The sequence below is a fragment of the Antechinus flavipes genome, chromosome 3 (genome assembly GCF_016432865.1).
Source record: "Antechinus flavipes isolate AdamAnt ecotype Samford, QLD, Australia chromosome 3, AdamAnt_v2, whole genome shotgun sequence".
Classification (NCBI taxonomy): domain Eukaryota; kingdom Metazoa; phylum Chordata; class Mammalia; order Dasyuromorphia; family Dasyuridae; genus Antechinus; species Antechinus flavipes.
Genome location: NC_067400.1, coordinates 291,098,616 through 291,112,974, shown reverse-complemented (window position 1 = coordinate 291,112,974; position 14,359 = coordinate 291,098,616). Strand labels below are relative to the sequence as shown.

Below are 14,359 nucleotides of genomic sequence, written 5' to 3'. Positions count from 1 at the left end.
TTAGTAAAATGGAGATTGAATGCTTTTCTCCCCAAACCACAGGCCTAGTAATTAATGCTCCTAAACACACACACACACACACACACACACACACACACACACACACACACACACCTAGAGTTACCATAATTTGTTACATGATATGTTTAAAATCCTACTTTGAAATGTAAGGATTAGAACTGTCAATGTTATTGATAAAATGGCCCTTCCAGGATAAAATAAAGAGAACAGTTGTTTCATGTATTTATCTATTTCTACTCCAATTTTGAAGAGAAAATGTAACTATTAGATATCCTGGGAAAATTTCACTCTTAAAAAAAATATAATGAAGCAGAATCTAATTTGTCTTACTTAGTTTTTCAGGGGAAAATAATCCATTTAGGTAAACACCTCAGAAGAAAACAACCTCAACATAAGATATTACATCAATGTAAAAAACAATTTTATGAATACAAAATTTAAAATGCTAAATTATTAAAAGTCTAAAATGCATTTTGATTTCATTTTTAAATAGATATTGTACTATTTTATTTTTCTACAAATATAGTAAATTTAATTTAAATTACATATGGATCTTGAATTTTATTTCTTTACTAACATGAAATCAAATTTCCCGGTATGGAGCCAGATTTTACCAACTAGTTAATCAACAAGCATTGAGCATCTATTCTTTAAGTAGCATTTTTAGGAATATTAAAGAAAACATATTCTTTTGCTTTTGAAAAGCTTAACATTTTATTGGAAAGTCAAGGCAAAAGATGTTAAATTATTAGCAAACAAAATAAACATTATATAATATGGTCTCACATTTTGTTAGGAGTTCAGAGAAGGAAGTGCTACTCACTTTGGGCTGAAATAGTCATTGAGAACAAAGTGCTAAGTACATTACCTGGACTGGAGCTTCTCCACTATAATAATGTCCTCTTTACTTGTCTGTTTTTTTAGAGATCCCTTTATCACACACAGACAACACACATATATTTTATAACAAGTAAATTCTTTTGGGTAGTCTACTTATATCTGTAAGAATTGCTCAATAATATTGTTTTATCAAACTTTCAATTTTTATACTACTTTACAGAATTAATCCTTTAAAATTGGGTCCTTTTGTATTATGTGTTGAATTTCATTAAGCTAAATAGAAAATATTATTTTTACTGCATGTCAAACAATTATTGGCAAGAAGTAAAAAAATTCTTGTGAAAGCACTTGTATTTCACATCTGATATACTTTAAAATGATTTGAGATCCAGTAAATAAAAGCATAGTAACTTTTTATGGTACTTATTACATGAAACGAAAATTGAAGCCAATCTCTCTAGAAGACTGGAACTCTTTGATGGTTTCTTTTTGGTCATCTTCAGTGTCATTTAGTGAAGCCCTATAATTAGTGATAATATAGTCACCAAAAATTTCTTTCATTGTGTCAGTTGATCAGACAAAGGTCTTTACAGGAAGAAACTGTCACTACTTTGTCTGTAGTTGATATTATGCTTCCATATTCTGAATCTCAAAGTATATACTGTAATTTTTTACATATGTAGATGGTGTTATTGACCTACCATTAACATGGTAGATATTTTGGAGTAGTTTTCCAAGAGAAATGATTAATTTTTATTGATTTATCTACATTCTCTAGTCTAGTACTTATGATCAAGACCATATGTTTAGATCTTAAAATTTAATCTTGTGCTAAATCTCAAATTTTCTTTGCCTTCACAGTTTCACACTTTTTTTTTTACCCCATCCCAATAGACATGCATTCTTTTTATGGTCCCTTTGGGACATCTCATAAGTTCCCCTTATTAGACAGATGACATATACTATTTCTTTTCATCCCACTTTTTTCATTCCAATAACTCTGAACAAGTATTTTAACTGATAATTCTTCTGTTCTTCCACAAATCTCACTGTAATTGATTGTAAAAAGAGGATTTCTATTTTCATTACTAGTATTCTTCTTCCTTCATCTTCCTTCCCCTAACTGCTACCCTACTACAAATTAGCAATATAATGTTTTAGAAGTTCTTACTCATTTTATTAATAATTTATATTATTTAAAAATTTTAAAATATAATTATAGCAAATAGAGAAAGACATAAACAATAGTATTTCTTTTCTCATGTATCTTTATGCTTTTTAAGTTTTAAAAATTAGGTTTTTTTTAGTTCTTGTATTCACTTCATCCTTCTTCCCCCTCCCCTATCCACTAAGGAAAAAACCCTAATTCATTACAACTATGTATAAATATGCAAAACTAACTTCTACATTAGCTATGTTCCAAGAAAAATTAAGCAAAAAAAAAAAAGTAATGGAAATATGATTTAATCTATACTTTGAGTCCCAGTTTTCTGTCTGGAGGTAAATAGCATATTTCATCATGAGTCTTTTGGAATTTTGGTTGATTGTTGGGTTAACAAAGTTACTAAGTCTTTCAAAGTTGATTATCTTTACAATATTGCTATTGCATAAAATGTTCTCCTGGTTCTGCTTACTTCACTTTGCATCATGCAAGTCTTCCTAGGTTTTTCTGAAATCATCACTTTCATCATTTCTTATAGAATAATACTATTTTATCACATTCATCTGCTATAATGTATTCATCCATTCCACAATTGATGGACATCCCTTTTTCAATTCTTTGCCACTACAAAAAGAGCTCCTAGAAATTTTTTTTTTGGTTTTCTCTTTCTTTGTTCTTTTTGGGTATATACCTATTAATAGCATCTCCAAGTCTAAGGATATATATAGTTTTATAGTTTTGGGGGCATAGTTTCAGATTAATTTCCAGAATTGTTGGACTTATTCACAGCTTCATCAATAGTGCGCTTTTGGAACAACAAAATATCTTCTGAAAATTCTGCCCGTGTAATTTGTGATTAAGTACAGTGTACCCCAAACATTTGCTTTATGTAAACAAATTGAATCTGTAAATAATTTACTTGGATGCCCTTGATAGTATATCCTCAAAATAGAATTCTCCCTTATTTGCTGTTGGCAGTTGATTCATGATGAAAGCATATCTTTGAGATTTTTTTAATTACTGAATAAGTTTGTATGTGGGATGTACATATCATGAAGTGACTAAATCTCATATTCATAATGTCATTGATTTTACTGCAATTATATATGAAGTTATAATGCCTGCTTTAACAATCAAGTTGCAGTAGTTATTTCTTTAGGGGTATAAGTTATGAATTATTTTAAGTATGGTAGCCTAAAATTGTTGTATTTTGCTTATTAGAAGGAAATAAAGTAAAAAAGAAATGTTACGCAAAAGATTTTACTAAAATCGTTACCCATGGAAGACATTGTATAGAGATTTTAAAAAACAGTAAGTCAGAAGTTCCCAAACATTAAAGAAAAATCCTGTCACATTTTAAGAACTTAACAGATGCTTTTTGAGTGACTGATTTATGGAACCAAAATACTTTTTTTTTTTCATATTCACAGAATGGCTCAAAGAAGACATAAAAGAGTACGTACATGGACTCGTCATATAAACATCTTTAATAAAGATTACATCTTTGTACCTGTAAATGAGGCGTAAGTTTGGCTATTATTTTTTTTAAAAGAGAGTTTTTAGAAGATGTTGTTCTTTTAGATGTTAGGTGCACTAAAAGATATCATTTTCTAAATTTTCAGCTTTGTTTTTAATATGTCCTCACAAAAGCAAGTCAGTATACTACATATACTATATATGTATTTTTGTATATACTACACTGTAATTCACCATAATTCTCTTGTTCTAGAACTCAATGTGATGTGGAATGAATTGAACATTTTAAAAGAACTTTTGGGAAAACAGTTTGATTTTTTTGAACCCTCTTGCTCAAAGAGAGAAGGGAATGTTGCCCTGACTCTGAATATACAGTAAGACTTTTCAAGGGTGTCTCCTCAGTTTTATAATATATACTTATCCAGTAGTCATAACATAAATTTTGTAAACCCTCTCATAGCAAGAACTCCTTGCTATGAGCTGCCTTGGTGTCAGGAGCAGAGGGGCTTTAGAGGATATAGCCATCATATTCAACCGAGGATTAGAGAAGTATTTGTGAAAGAGGTTGGATGTAACATGGAATGGGGAAGGTTCTGACAGATGGAAATGGGGAAAGGGCATTGCAGGTAGAGGAAACATCTTGTGTAGAGATGTCTATGTACAGAAGTAAAAACTCATGATTTATCTGTATTAGGAGAGCTATGTAATATGAATCATAGAATCATAGTGATCTGTAAGGGACCCCAGAAGTTGTTCAGGCCATCTTCATGTGTTCTATGCATGAAATAACAGTCTAATAGAAGGCATGAGGCTGCCTCTGTTCCCACAGATTGTAATTATAAATTAAGATTTGAATCCAGGTCCTCTGAATTCAGAAGAGAAAAACCAGTAGAAGTTTTCGAGCAGGTACATAATTTGATTTGATTAGTTTTGATTTGGAAATATGAATCTGACAGATGCATAAGGCATAAAGGTGATACAGTAGGAAAAAATGATACAGAATAGTGAAGGTCTGTTCCTAACTTTCCCACTCATCATTTGTATGACTGAGTTCCATATTTGTAAATGAGGTAGTTAGATTAGATAATATCCTTTAGATAATCCATGATCTCCTCCAACTTTTAAGTGGATGTTATAATGCTTTGATTGAATTTGATAGATCAATGACCTTCACAAGTGGTGGAAGCTTATTTTAATAGTCCAGGTGGGAAGTACTTATCAAATTTCAGTTGAAAATGAAAAAAAACATTGGTGTGATATTGCAAATTTTGTAGGACTTAATAACATTGTATAAAAGAGGGAAAGAAGAGTGAGGTATAGAAGAAGATTTAAGATTTTGAGCCTATGTAGCTAAGAAAGTGGTAGTTCAGTTAAAAGACATAACCAATTTAGGAGAAAGTTGATATGAGAGCAAGATAGTAAGGATAAAAGAAAAATCTTGAAAAATAATAATATGATTCCCATTTTTCTAGGGTATTAAGATTACAAAGCATTTTTCCCAAATCATCATCATGTTTCTATATTTTAGGATCTCCTTCACTTATATCACCTTCACTTAATTACCTCTTCTCTGAATTTCACTCTATCCTTTCATATCATCTTGTCTACATCTTGGTGCCAGCTTCCTCCTTTTGAAGAAGTTTAGTATCTGAGTCACTATTTGCTATATATCAAACATGGCACATATATATTTAAATTTACCTGTTGATTTTTCTATTTGGAATGGATCATTGATTTCATTAATGTTTGGGAAGCTTTATGATAAATATCTCTGAAGGTATGTTAGCACCTTCTCTGAAATTCATAGTCTCAAGAGTTGCTTGCAAGATGACAGGTTAAGTCACTTGCTGAGGTTACACAACTAGTAGGTATCAGAGGAAGGTCTTATATTTCTTCCTGACTGCAACATTCTTCCCACTATGCCATACTACCCTCTATATGTGAATGTTTTTTCATTTTAATCTTGCTTCCTACTTTATCAAATTCAACTTCTGTGGTCTGCATTTTCATTCCATTTCAGTCACAAATAAGGATGATCATTTCCTTGTTCTTGTTATTACAAGTGTTCCACATTTATAATTTAGAACCCTGAAATTCATGTATCTAACATGATACATGTTAGGAAACATCAGTTTTCCCCATGATTCATTCTTCCAAAACCACTTTCTATTCTCATTATAATTTCTAGTTACTCCATTCCTTCCTTTATCCCATTAGCCATTTCTGCTACTCTGGTCTCATTTTCCTTCAAAATTCTTAAGTAAACCAAAGTAACTGTACACTATCTTAAAAACTCAAAAAACATTTTAAATCTTTGTTCTACTATCTCTATGATCCAGTCCTTGATTACTTCTATCATCTGCTTCTCTGATTTTGCTCCTGTGCATCTGAACAACCTGGAGTAAGTCATGTATTCATGCTGCCTGAGTCCCCTGCCACTTCGTTATCTAGTTCCAATGGGGCCCTCATTACCTATGTACCTCCCCTTTATTTTTCATTGACTCACTCTCTATCACACTTCCCACTGCAATTATTATAAACCTCCAGCTGCTTATACCCCTCCCTCCCTCTCTTTCCCTCTCTTCCCCCTCTCCCTCTCTTATTCCTTCTCCCTTTCCCTCCCTCCCTTTTCTCTCTCTTTCTTTCATGTCTGTCTGTCTGTCTCTCTCTCTCTCTCTTTCTCTCTCTGTCTCTGTCCCTCATTTCTCTCTCTCTCTGTTTCTCTCTCATTTTTCTCTTTCTCTGCCTTGTACTTGATTAAAACAAACTGATTTCTTCTGTTTCAGACTCCCTTTCTTCTCTGATTCTATGTTTAAAACCACCTCAGGGTTATCTGTCCCCACTCTCTCTTCTCTTTCCTTTTTAGTTCAATCTCAGAGAATGAGTTGCCAGTTTCAACTTATCTAATTATATCCTTGATATCGAATCTTCAGTATATCCCATTGGATCATCAGTCAACAAACATTCATGAAGTACCAACTATGTGCTTGATTATATACTGGGACTACAAAGACAAAGCAAAAGAGTTCTTGTCCTCAAGGAACTTAACATTCTAATGAGGGAGACAATATGTGTATGTATGTTACACAAAATAACGAATCTTCTTATTCACTAGTTTAATTCCCTACTGCATACCAGCACTGCAGATGTCATATATCCTTAAAAACCCTTCACGTCTAAAAAGCTGTGTCCCTTATTTCTCCTATTTTTTTTTTATAGTTTAACTCAGAGAAAAAGTTAACTTTATTCATTACCCACACTGTTTTCTCACTCCCACTCACTTTTCAGTTTCTTGTTATCTAGGTTCCTTTCCTATTTTCCAACTGTACTTGCTATAGCTAGAGTTACCTTTAAGCTCTTTATAATGCAAAAAACAATTTTTTTAGCGCACATTGCAGTAGTTTTTTTTTTTTTTAATTTTTTTTTTTACTCTGGCTATTTCCTCTTAATAGTTTCTTCACCCTGGATTTTCATTACATTGTTTTGCTGTAGTTCTCTTCAGATTTGTTTAAATATGCATTTAAAAAAAAAGTGATTTAGAATTATAGAACCCTCTTTGATAGAACTGATTTTTTTTATTCAGAATTCAAGCACGAAATAAAATAAGTATTTCCATACACAAAGTAAAATAGAAGATTGAACTCTCCTTTTGAACCCACAAATCCCTCAACCTCCTCTGAACCATATTTTGTTGGGTACTCAACTACTTCTACAATAGTACAATATCCAACTAAAATACAAACTGTATTGCAGAAACTGATATCTCAAAATGTACAATAAGCAATATTTCAGCCCTAGTAAAGTTTATTACAAACTCCCTGTTTCATGTTCTTACACTTCTGTGATGTTATTTCAGATGCCAGATTATTGTCTTTTTACTGGATGCATTATGTTCACACTCGTTCCTCTATAATTTTCTCCTCTGCTGTCAGTCTTGTTCTTGCCATACCATCACAAAGACAGGAGCAGAAATAAAAAAGCCTCTCATCTATTTCTCCTATTGAGAATTGAGCATTTATCACTTGGACCCCTGTCTCACCATTTCCTTTCTTATCTGAGGCAGCCAGGTATTAGTAATGGTAAGAGTGCTGTCAGGAGTCAGAAAGACCTAATTTCAAATCTGACTTAAGCCACTTTTTTTTGGTCTCAATTTTTTTTTTATTTGTAAAATGGGGATAATGGTAATAGCACCTGCTTCACAGGGTTGTTGTGAGGATCAGATGACATATTTGTAAAGTGTTTGGTCCAGCATCTGGCTCATAGGTGGTAGCTACATCAAGTATATGGGGATTTAATTTGGAAGGTCTTATTTTTAGGTACTAAAGAGGGAAAATAACTATGTATAATGAGAAGCATATAGAATAAACTGAGCATAGTCTCAAAGGCAAGACATGAAGATTAAGGAAGTCTGGGTAAGCCTTCTTACAGAAGTAACTGAGTCTCAGAGAAAGCCAAACAAGTTAAGAAGCAGAGATGAAATAAGGAGATAGTGTCTGTGAAATGGGAGATATACAGTTAAATTTTTTGGAGATGGGATATGTTGTGTCATGGGCATAACAGCACAGAGTCTAGTACTATTGAATGGAGTCAGGAATAAAATGCTTTGAAAGATAGAAAGGGGCCAAATTATGAAAAGCTTTGAAAATCAGATTCTATGTTTGTTCCTGGAAGTAACAAGGAGCTATTGGAATTTATTGCATGGGGGTATATAGGTCTGAAGTGGTGGTGATATGATCAAGTCTTTGGCTTAGGAAGCTCTATTTAATAGCAGAGTAGAGATTGAACTGGAGTGGGGAGCTACTTGAGGCAGAAAGATGCATCAGAAGGCTTTTGCATTAATTCAAGTGGGAGTGGTTGAGATTTAACTTCAAATTGATGTTAGGGTAAAATTGAAAGAGAAAAGAGACATATAAGAGTGATATGATAATGGATATAGATATATCTATATAAAATGATAAAGAACTTGACAACTGATTGTATGTGGGGGATGAGAGAGTTGAGGATTTGAGGATGATACCTATATCATGAGCCTGCATAACTGAGAGGACAGTGTTACCCTTGAGAGTGGTTCTTTTTTTTTAAATTAACTTTTTCCTTTTGTTATCATTAAAAGGGAAGTTAGGAAGGAAGTTTTGGATTTGGATATTCTAAGTTTAAAATGTTTATGAGACATCTACTTTGAGATAGGTGATAGAGATTCTAAGCTCTTCTACCTGAGTCAAAAGTTCACTGTTTAAAATACCAGTATTCTGCCAGAAGAATAACAATTTCTGAAATTAAAGTTGCTGGTCATCCAAAGGAAAGTAGTTGCATTATATTACCAATGAAAATTTTGGAGAAGATATGTAAAATATAATAGAAATTTATGACCAGAAATGGAGATAGAATGGTATGTAGTGAGAGCAAGGGATACTTGATGACCAACCTCCATTAGTACCCATACAACATCAAGAGATCTAGAGAAAGACCTTTGTCATGCTAGATTTGCCTTCTTTAAATGTTTTATGCAGAAACATGGAGAAGAGAGTTATACAAAATAAAAAGGTATGAATGATCTTCAATTTGTTGAGTTGGATGAAACATGCATAGCAGAGATTAATCAATCACAGATCTGTTAAATTGGCAAAGAATTTAAATTAGATAAGAGTTGTCTAATGGAATGCCACATTTGTTCTTAATTTTGTCCAGTTAAGCATTTTTAGCAAAACCTTAGAGGAAGCCATTAAAAAAAAATTCTATCTTTGGATGATAATTGCACAGAGAGGTAGAAAATACCTAATAAATTAGATAATAGGATTAATATTGCAAAAAGATGATGGAATTCTGGATTAATAGTCTTTTCTGTAGAAAAAGACAGAAGTTTTAATTGAATGTTAGCTCAAAATAAGTTATTAGCATAACATTAGCATGTAAAATTAAAAAAACAACAACAAAAACTCCAAAACAAACAAATCATTTAATTTTAGGCTGCATTAATAGCAATATCATATCCAGATTGATAGTGCTAATTATCTCACTGTATTCTCTGCTTTTCAGATCATATCTGGAATATAATCTGTAGTTCTTAATGTCTCATTCTTAGTGCATAACCACAGAGCAGAGAGATGAAGGGCACATGTGAAATTGTTGAAGGAAATGGAAATTATATGAAGAAGAGTGGAGTGGTGATGGTAGAGATGGGAAGGAAATATAGCTGTTAACTATTTGAAGTATTGACATACGGTATAGATATTAGGTTTTTTTGGCACTCCAATTATATTTGAGTATCTTTGGATGATAAAGATAAAATGTAATTGGGAAATACTTGTTTAACAAAGTAAATGAAAATATAATAAAATTCAGTATTATATTTAAAGACTAAGTTAATATGTGGTTCACATATGGGACTTTTATATAAGGATTAGTGGCCCCTGTTTCTTTTTGAGTTTGACACTACCACTCTAGAAGATAAAATTCTATTTGATGAATTAAAGTTTCAGAGAAGCAAATTTTAGCTTACTATAAGGGTTTTCTCATAGTCATTGTTTTTAGATTGATATAAGAACCATCAAGCCTATTTTACCAGATGTTGAAATAGATGAAATATCTTTGAGATTATTTTTTGATTGATCCTAAGATATTACTTCTTTCTTTCTTTTTTCTTCTTCTTCTTCTTCTTCTTTTTTTTTTTTTAATAGATCTCATTGGTATCTTGCAGTCATTTGTTTTCCATGGTTAGAAGGACCTGTGTATGAAGATTTTCCACACCAGTCATCTCAGCAATCCAAGTCTCATGACTTTGAAACTCCCCTGGGTAATATACATCATAGATGGTAGTCTTTTAATGATCATGTCAATAAAGTACAAAATATTAAAATAGAGTAGCTACAAAAAGCAATTTGAAATTAAAGGCAATAGCTAAAAATAATTTTTAAATGACTAGCAAGAAATCTTAGACTGTCATACAAGGAAGTCTTGTCTATTATGTTAAAGCAATAAATGATTGTGACATATACACCTCTAAAATGACAGAACTATAGGTAGAAATATTTTGTGGAATCCAACTGACCTCTATTTTGTGCCACTCATCTCCATGCATATCTTGTATTTATTAACAATTGTATATAATGATTATTACCTTCATAGGTAATTGTTCTCTTTTTCCCCCATTCAGATTTTCTACTACGAAATCAATATACAATGCAAAATAATGCTTAAATATATCTTGTAGTTGATATATATGTTTTGGACAAAACAAACATTAATAAAGATAGTCATTACATTATAGTCGAAACACAAAAAACAAAATAGATAAAATGGCAACATTCCCAGAGTTTCACTAACAACCTCTTGGAATTTACCATTCTGGTGATCAATAACAAAAGATAATTCTACCCCAATTAACTATTATTTATTGCCACACTTCTGTTATACTCTCCGGAATCACTACTCTATTGTCAGCAGACTTCCTTTCATCTTACATCTCTTTTCCCATCTTTTGATCCTGGTTAAACTTTACTTTTTCCTAAATATCTCTCATTTTTTATCAGCCACTCTGAAGCTGCCTGCTCCTTCTCTTACCTTTTTCCCTTCTCACAGTCTGCTGTAGGGCTAGAAAGTTGGGTCAGCAACAACAAAACTTCTATTTGGTTGGTCCTGCTACTTCCTTTGCCACTGTCACTCTGAACTTTCATTCTATAAGGTTTTATTATCCATATTAGATTATTATTGCTATAATCTATTGATTTCTAGGTCATTTTTCCTACTACTTCAATGAGTTTAGTACTTGAATCTCATTTCTTTTCTCCATATTAACTTCTGTTCTTCGTTATTATTTCAGCAATAATACTGATGATCCTTTGAACTTTTATCTTCTTATTTTCAGTGCCTTAGACCTCTTCATCTGTCATTAGGAGTTATCATAACTTAGACTTTCTCATAACTCCAAACTAAATTACCTTAGGCTTAAAATTTTGAGTCATCTTTGACCATTTCCTTTTTAGCAACTTCTTGTCAATATTCAAACAACAATAATGTAACAAATATTATGTCCCATTGATTGATCCTCCATAGTATTTCAATATTACTTCTTCTTTACCTATACAGCTATCACCTTAGATTATGTATTGCTGAGAAGAGCTAAATCCAGCATAGTTGATCATCATACAATTTTGCTATTATTGTGTACAGTGTTCTCCTGATTCTGTTCACTTCACTCAGCATCAATTCATTTAAGTTTTTCCAGATTTTTTAGAATCAGACTACTCAAAATTTCTTATAGAATTATAATAATATTCACATACTATAACTTATTCATCTATTTCTTATAAAACTGTAATAATATTTGATAATATTCATATAACTTATTCAGCCACTCCCCAACTGATGGTCATCTATAAAATTTCCAATTCCTTGACACAAAAAGAGCTGCTTCAAACATTTTTGCACATATGGGTCCTTTTCTTTCTTTTGTGATCTCTTCGGAATACAGAACCAATAAAGACAGTGCTGGATCAAAGGGTATGCACAATTTGGTAACCCTTCGAGCATAATTCCAAATAGATCCAGAATGCCTGGATAACTTTACAACTCCACCAACAATTACAGCACTCAATTTTATAACTTCCATTAAAATCAAACTGGATTACTAAATATTCCCCAAATTTAACATTTGATTTCCTATATCTGTGCACATCTACACAGGATATCCCCCAGGCTTGGAATATACTCCTTTCTCATCTTCACTTGTTATCTTTCTCCATTTCACTAAATCTTTTTTTAAAGATGTTTTTATCTTCAGTATATTTTTTTCATTTCACCAAATGTATTTTTTAAAGAGTAGTTTTCATCAGGCAATTTCTGTTTCTTTTCCAAACTTCTGAAAAGCTTTTTCTTTTTTCTCCATTTTTCTTCTCTCTTTTAAGATCTTTTTTGAACTCTTCCAAGAGAGCTTGTGAGCTTGAGACCAGTTCATATTCCCCCTTGAGGCTTCATCTGGAGGCATTTTGTATTTGCTGTCTTCTTCTGGGATTATTCCCTGTCTTTATAGAAGCTCTCTGTAGTCAAAACTTTTTTTTTTTTTTATTGCTATTTTGCTCATTTTTAAAAATTGAGATCTATTCCTAGGGTACAAGGGAAATTGTCCTGAACTTCCTCTACAGGGCGACGGGTTTCAGGCTGCCTGTGCTGGGGTTGCTGCTGCAGGCTTCCCAACTGAGTGAGTGAGCCTGGCAAAGTCCTGCCTGTTAATGCTGGGATTCATGGCTTCACTGTTTATGTTCTGTAGTTGCCTTGAAGGTCCTACAGCTTCTTTGCTAATTCATTAGCCATCTGAACTAGGAAGGAGTAGTCAAAGCTGTTATATTTTAGCTAGGAGCCTCTTGCTAGGTTCCCTGGTGCTGCTGGGCCAATCCACTCTGGGCATCTTCAAGTCTGGGCTGTGTTCCCCCTCTGTCCAATTAATACAGACCTTTCCCAAAGTCCTTCTAAGATATCTTATGTTGTAAAATTATTATACTCTGAATATCTGTGAATTCTGTCACTTCAAAATTCATTCAGAGGCTTGATCCTAGTATTGATTCTGAGGAAATCCAAGAAGAGCTCAGGCAAAGTCCTCTCTCCTCCTTTTCTGCCATCTTGACTCTACCCTCCTCCCCACCCCCCCAATCTCCACTTATTATAACCTTTCTCTTTATTTGAGGCTCAGATCAATTGGCACCTCTTCTGTTAAACCTTCCATAATTTTCCCAGTTGAAACTATTCTTTCTTTCCACAGATTTTGCTATAGAATTTATTTGAATCTTTCCCTTGCCTCTTTATATTATACTTATTGTGTAGGATGTATACAGTTCTATTCTGAAAAGCTCCTACATACATACATACACATATGCATATATATTTATATATATATGTACATCTATATAAATATGGACATATAACAAATATATGTATGCAGATGTCTCTTTATCTTTGTGTGTGTCTACATCCTGAAAGACTCCATAATACATATAAATAAACAAATATATATGTAATGTGTAGTGGTTTATGTGTACACATATGTACATAGATGTCACTTTATATCACATTTATTGTATAGTTTTTATATGTTTTCATTACCATTCTGAAAGGTTCAAGAATATATAAACATATGTATATACATGTAATTATATAATGCACATACAGATGCCTTTTTATATTTTATCATGTTTTATGTGTTTTGTGTATTTGTATGTATGTATATATCCTGATGCTAAAAGGCTTGAGAATTTCTTTCTTCAGCACACACATATATGTACACACAAACACATACATAGTATACTTTATAATATATTTAACATATAATTTAATAGTATATGAATATACATTTCTATTCCTGAAAGGCTCAAGAATATATATTTATATGTAAACAAACATGTATACAGATAAAATACATACAAATGAGTGTGCATATATAGGCATATACACATAGGTATATAGTTAAGTACATGTTATATATAGGCATTCACATACACATAATTATATATACACATCTTTTTGTTATACTTATATATGTATATGCCATATCTTTATACTTCTACTCCTCCCACAGTAGAATAGAAATTCTTTAAGTTTTGAACTTTGCTCATTTTTTTATCCTTTTATCACTAATTTTTAGCTCCGACCCTTTTATGTAATAAATATTTCTTAGGTTTAATTTCATTTTCATATTGTTGTACTTTGAACTTTTAAGAAAGATTGTCACAGCTATCATGGATTTTGGCCTTTGAGATTTGATGTTTATAGATAAGAATCAGCCTTTATCAGGTCTTTCCATTGTTTAAGCTTTTGCATAATAACAAAGTCTAATAGGTCCAGGATATTTTTTCTTTTACTATATGTATA

At 32.1% G+C, this 14,359-nt stretch overlaps 1 protein-coding gene across 1 annotated transcript in view; it reads left to right on the top strand.

The window, feature by feature from the left end:
• Positions 1–14,359, top strand: part of SENP7 (SUMO specific peptidase 7) — a 163,839-nt gene that overhangs the window by 126,412 nt on the left and 23,068 nt on the right. Inside the window, exons 18-19 of the mRNA XM_051985203.1 lie at positions 3,454–3,546; positions 10,177–10,292. Coding sequence (XP_051841163.1) covers positions 3,454–3,546; positions 10,177–10,292 — 209 coding nt within the window. The remainder of the gene's footprint in view (positions 1–3,453; positions 3,547–10,176; positions 10,293–14,359) is intronic.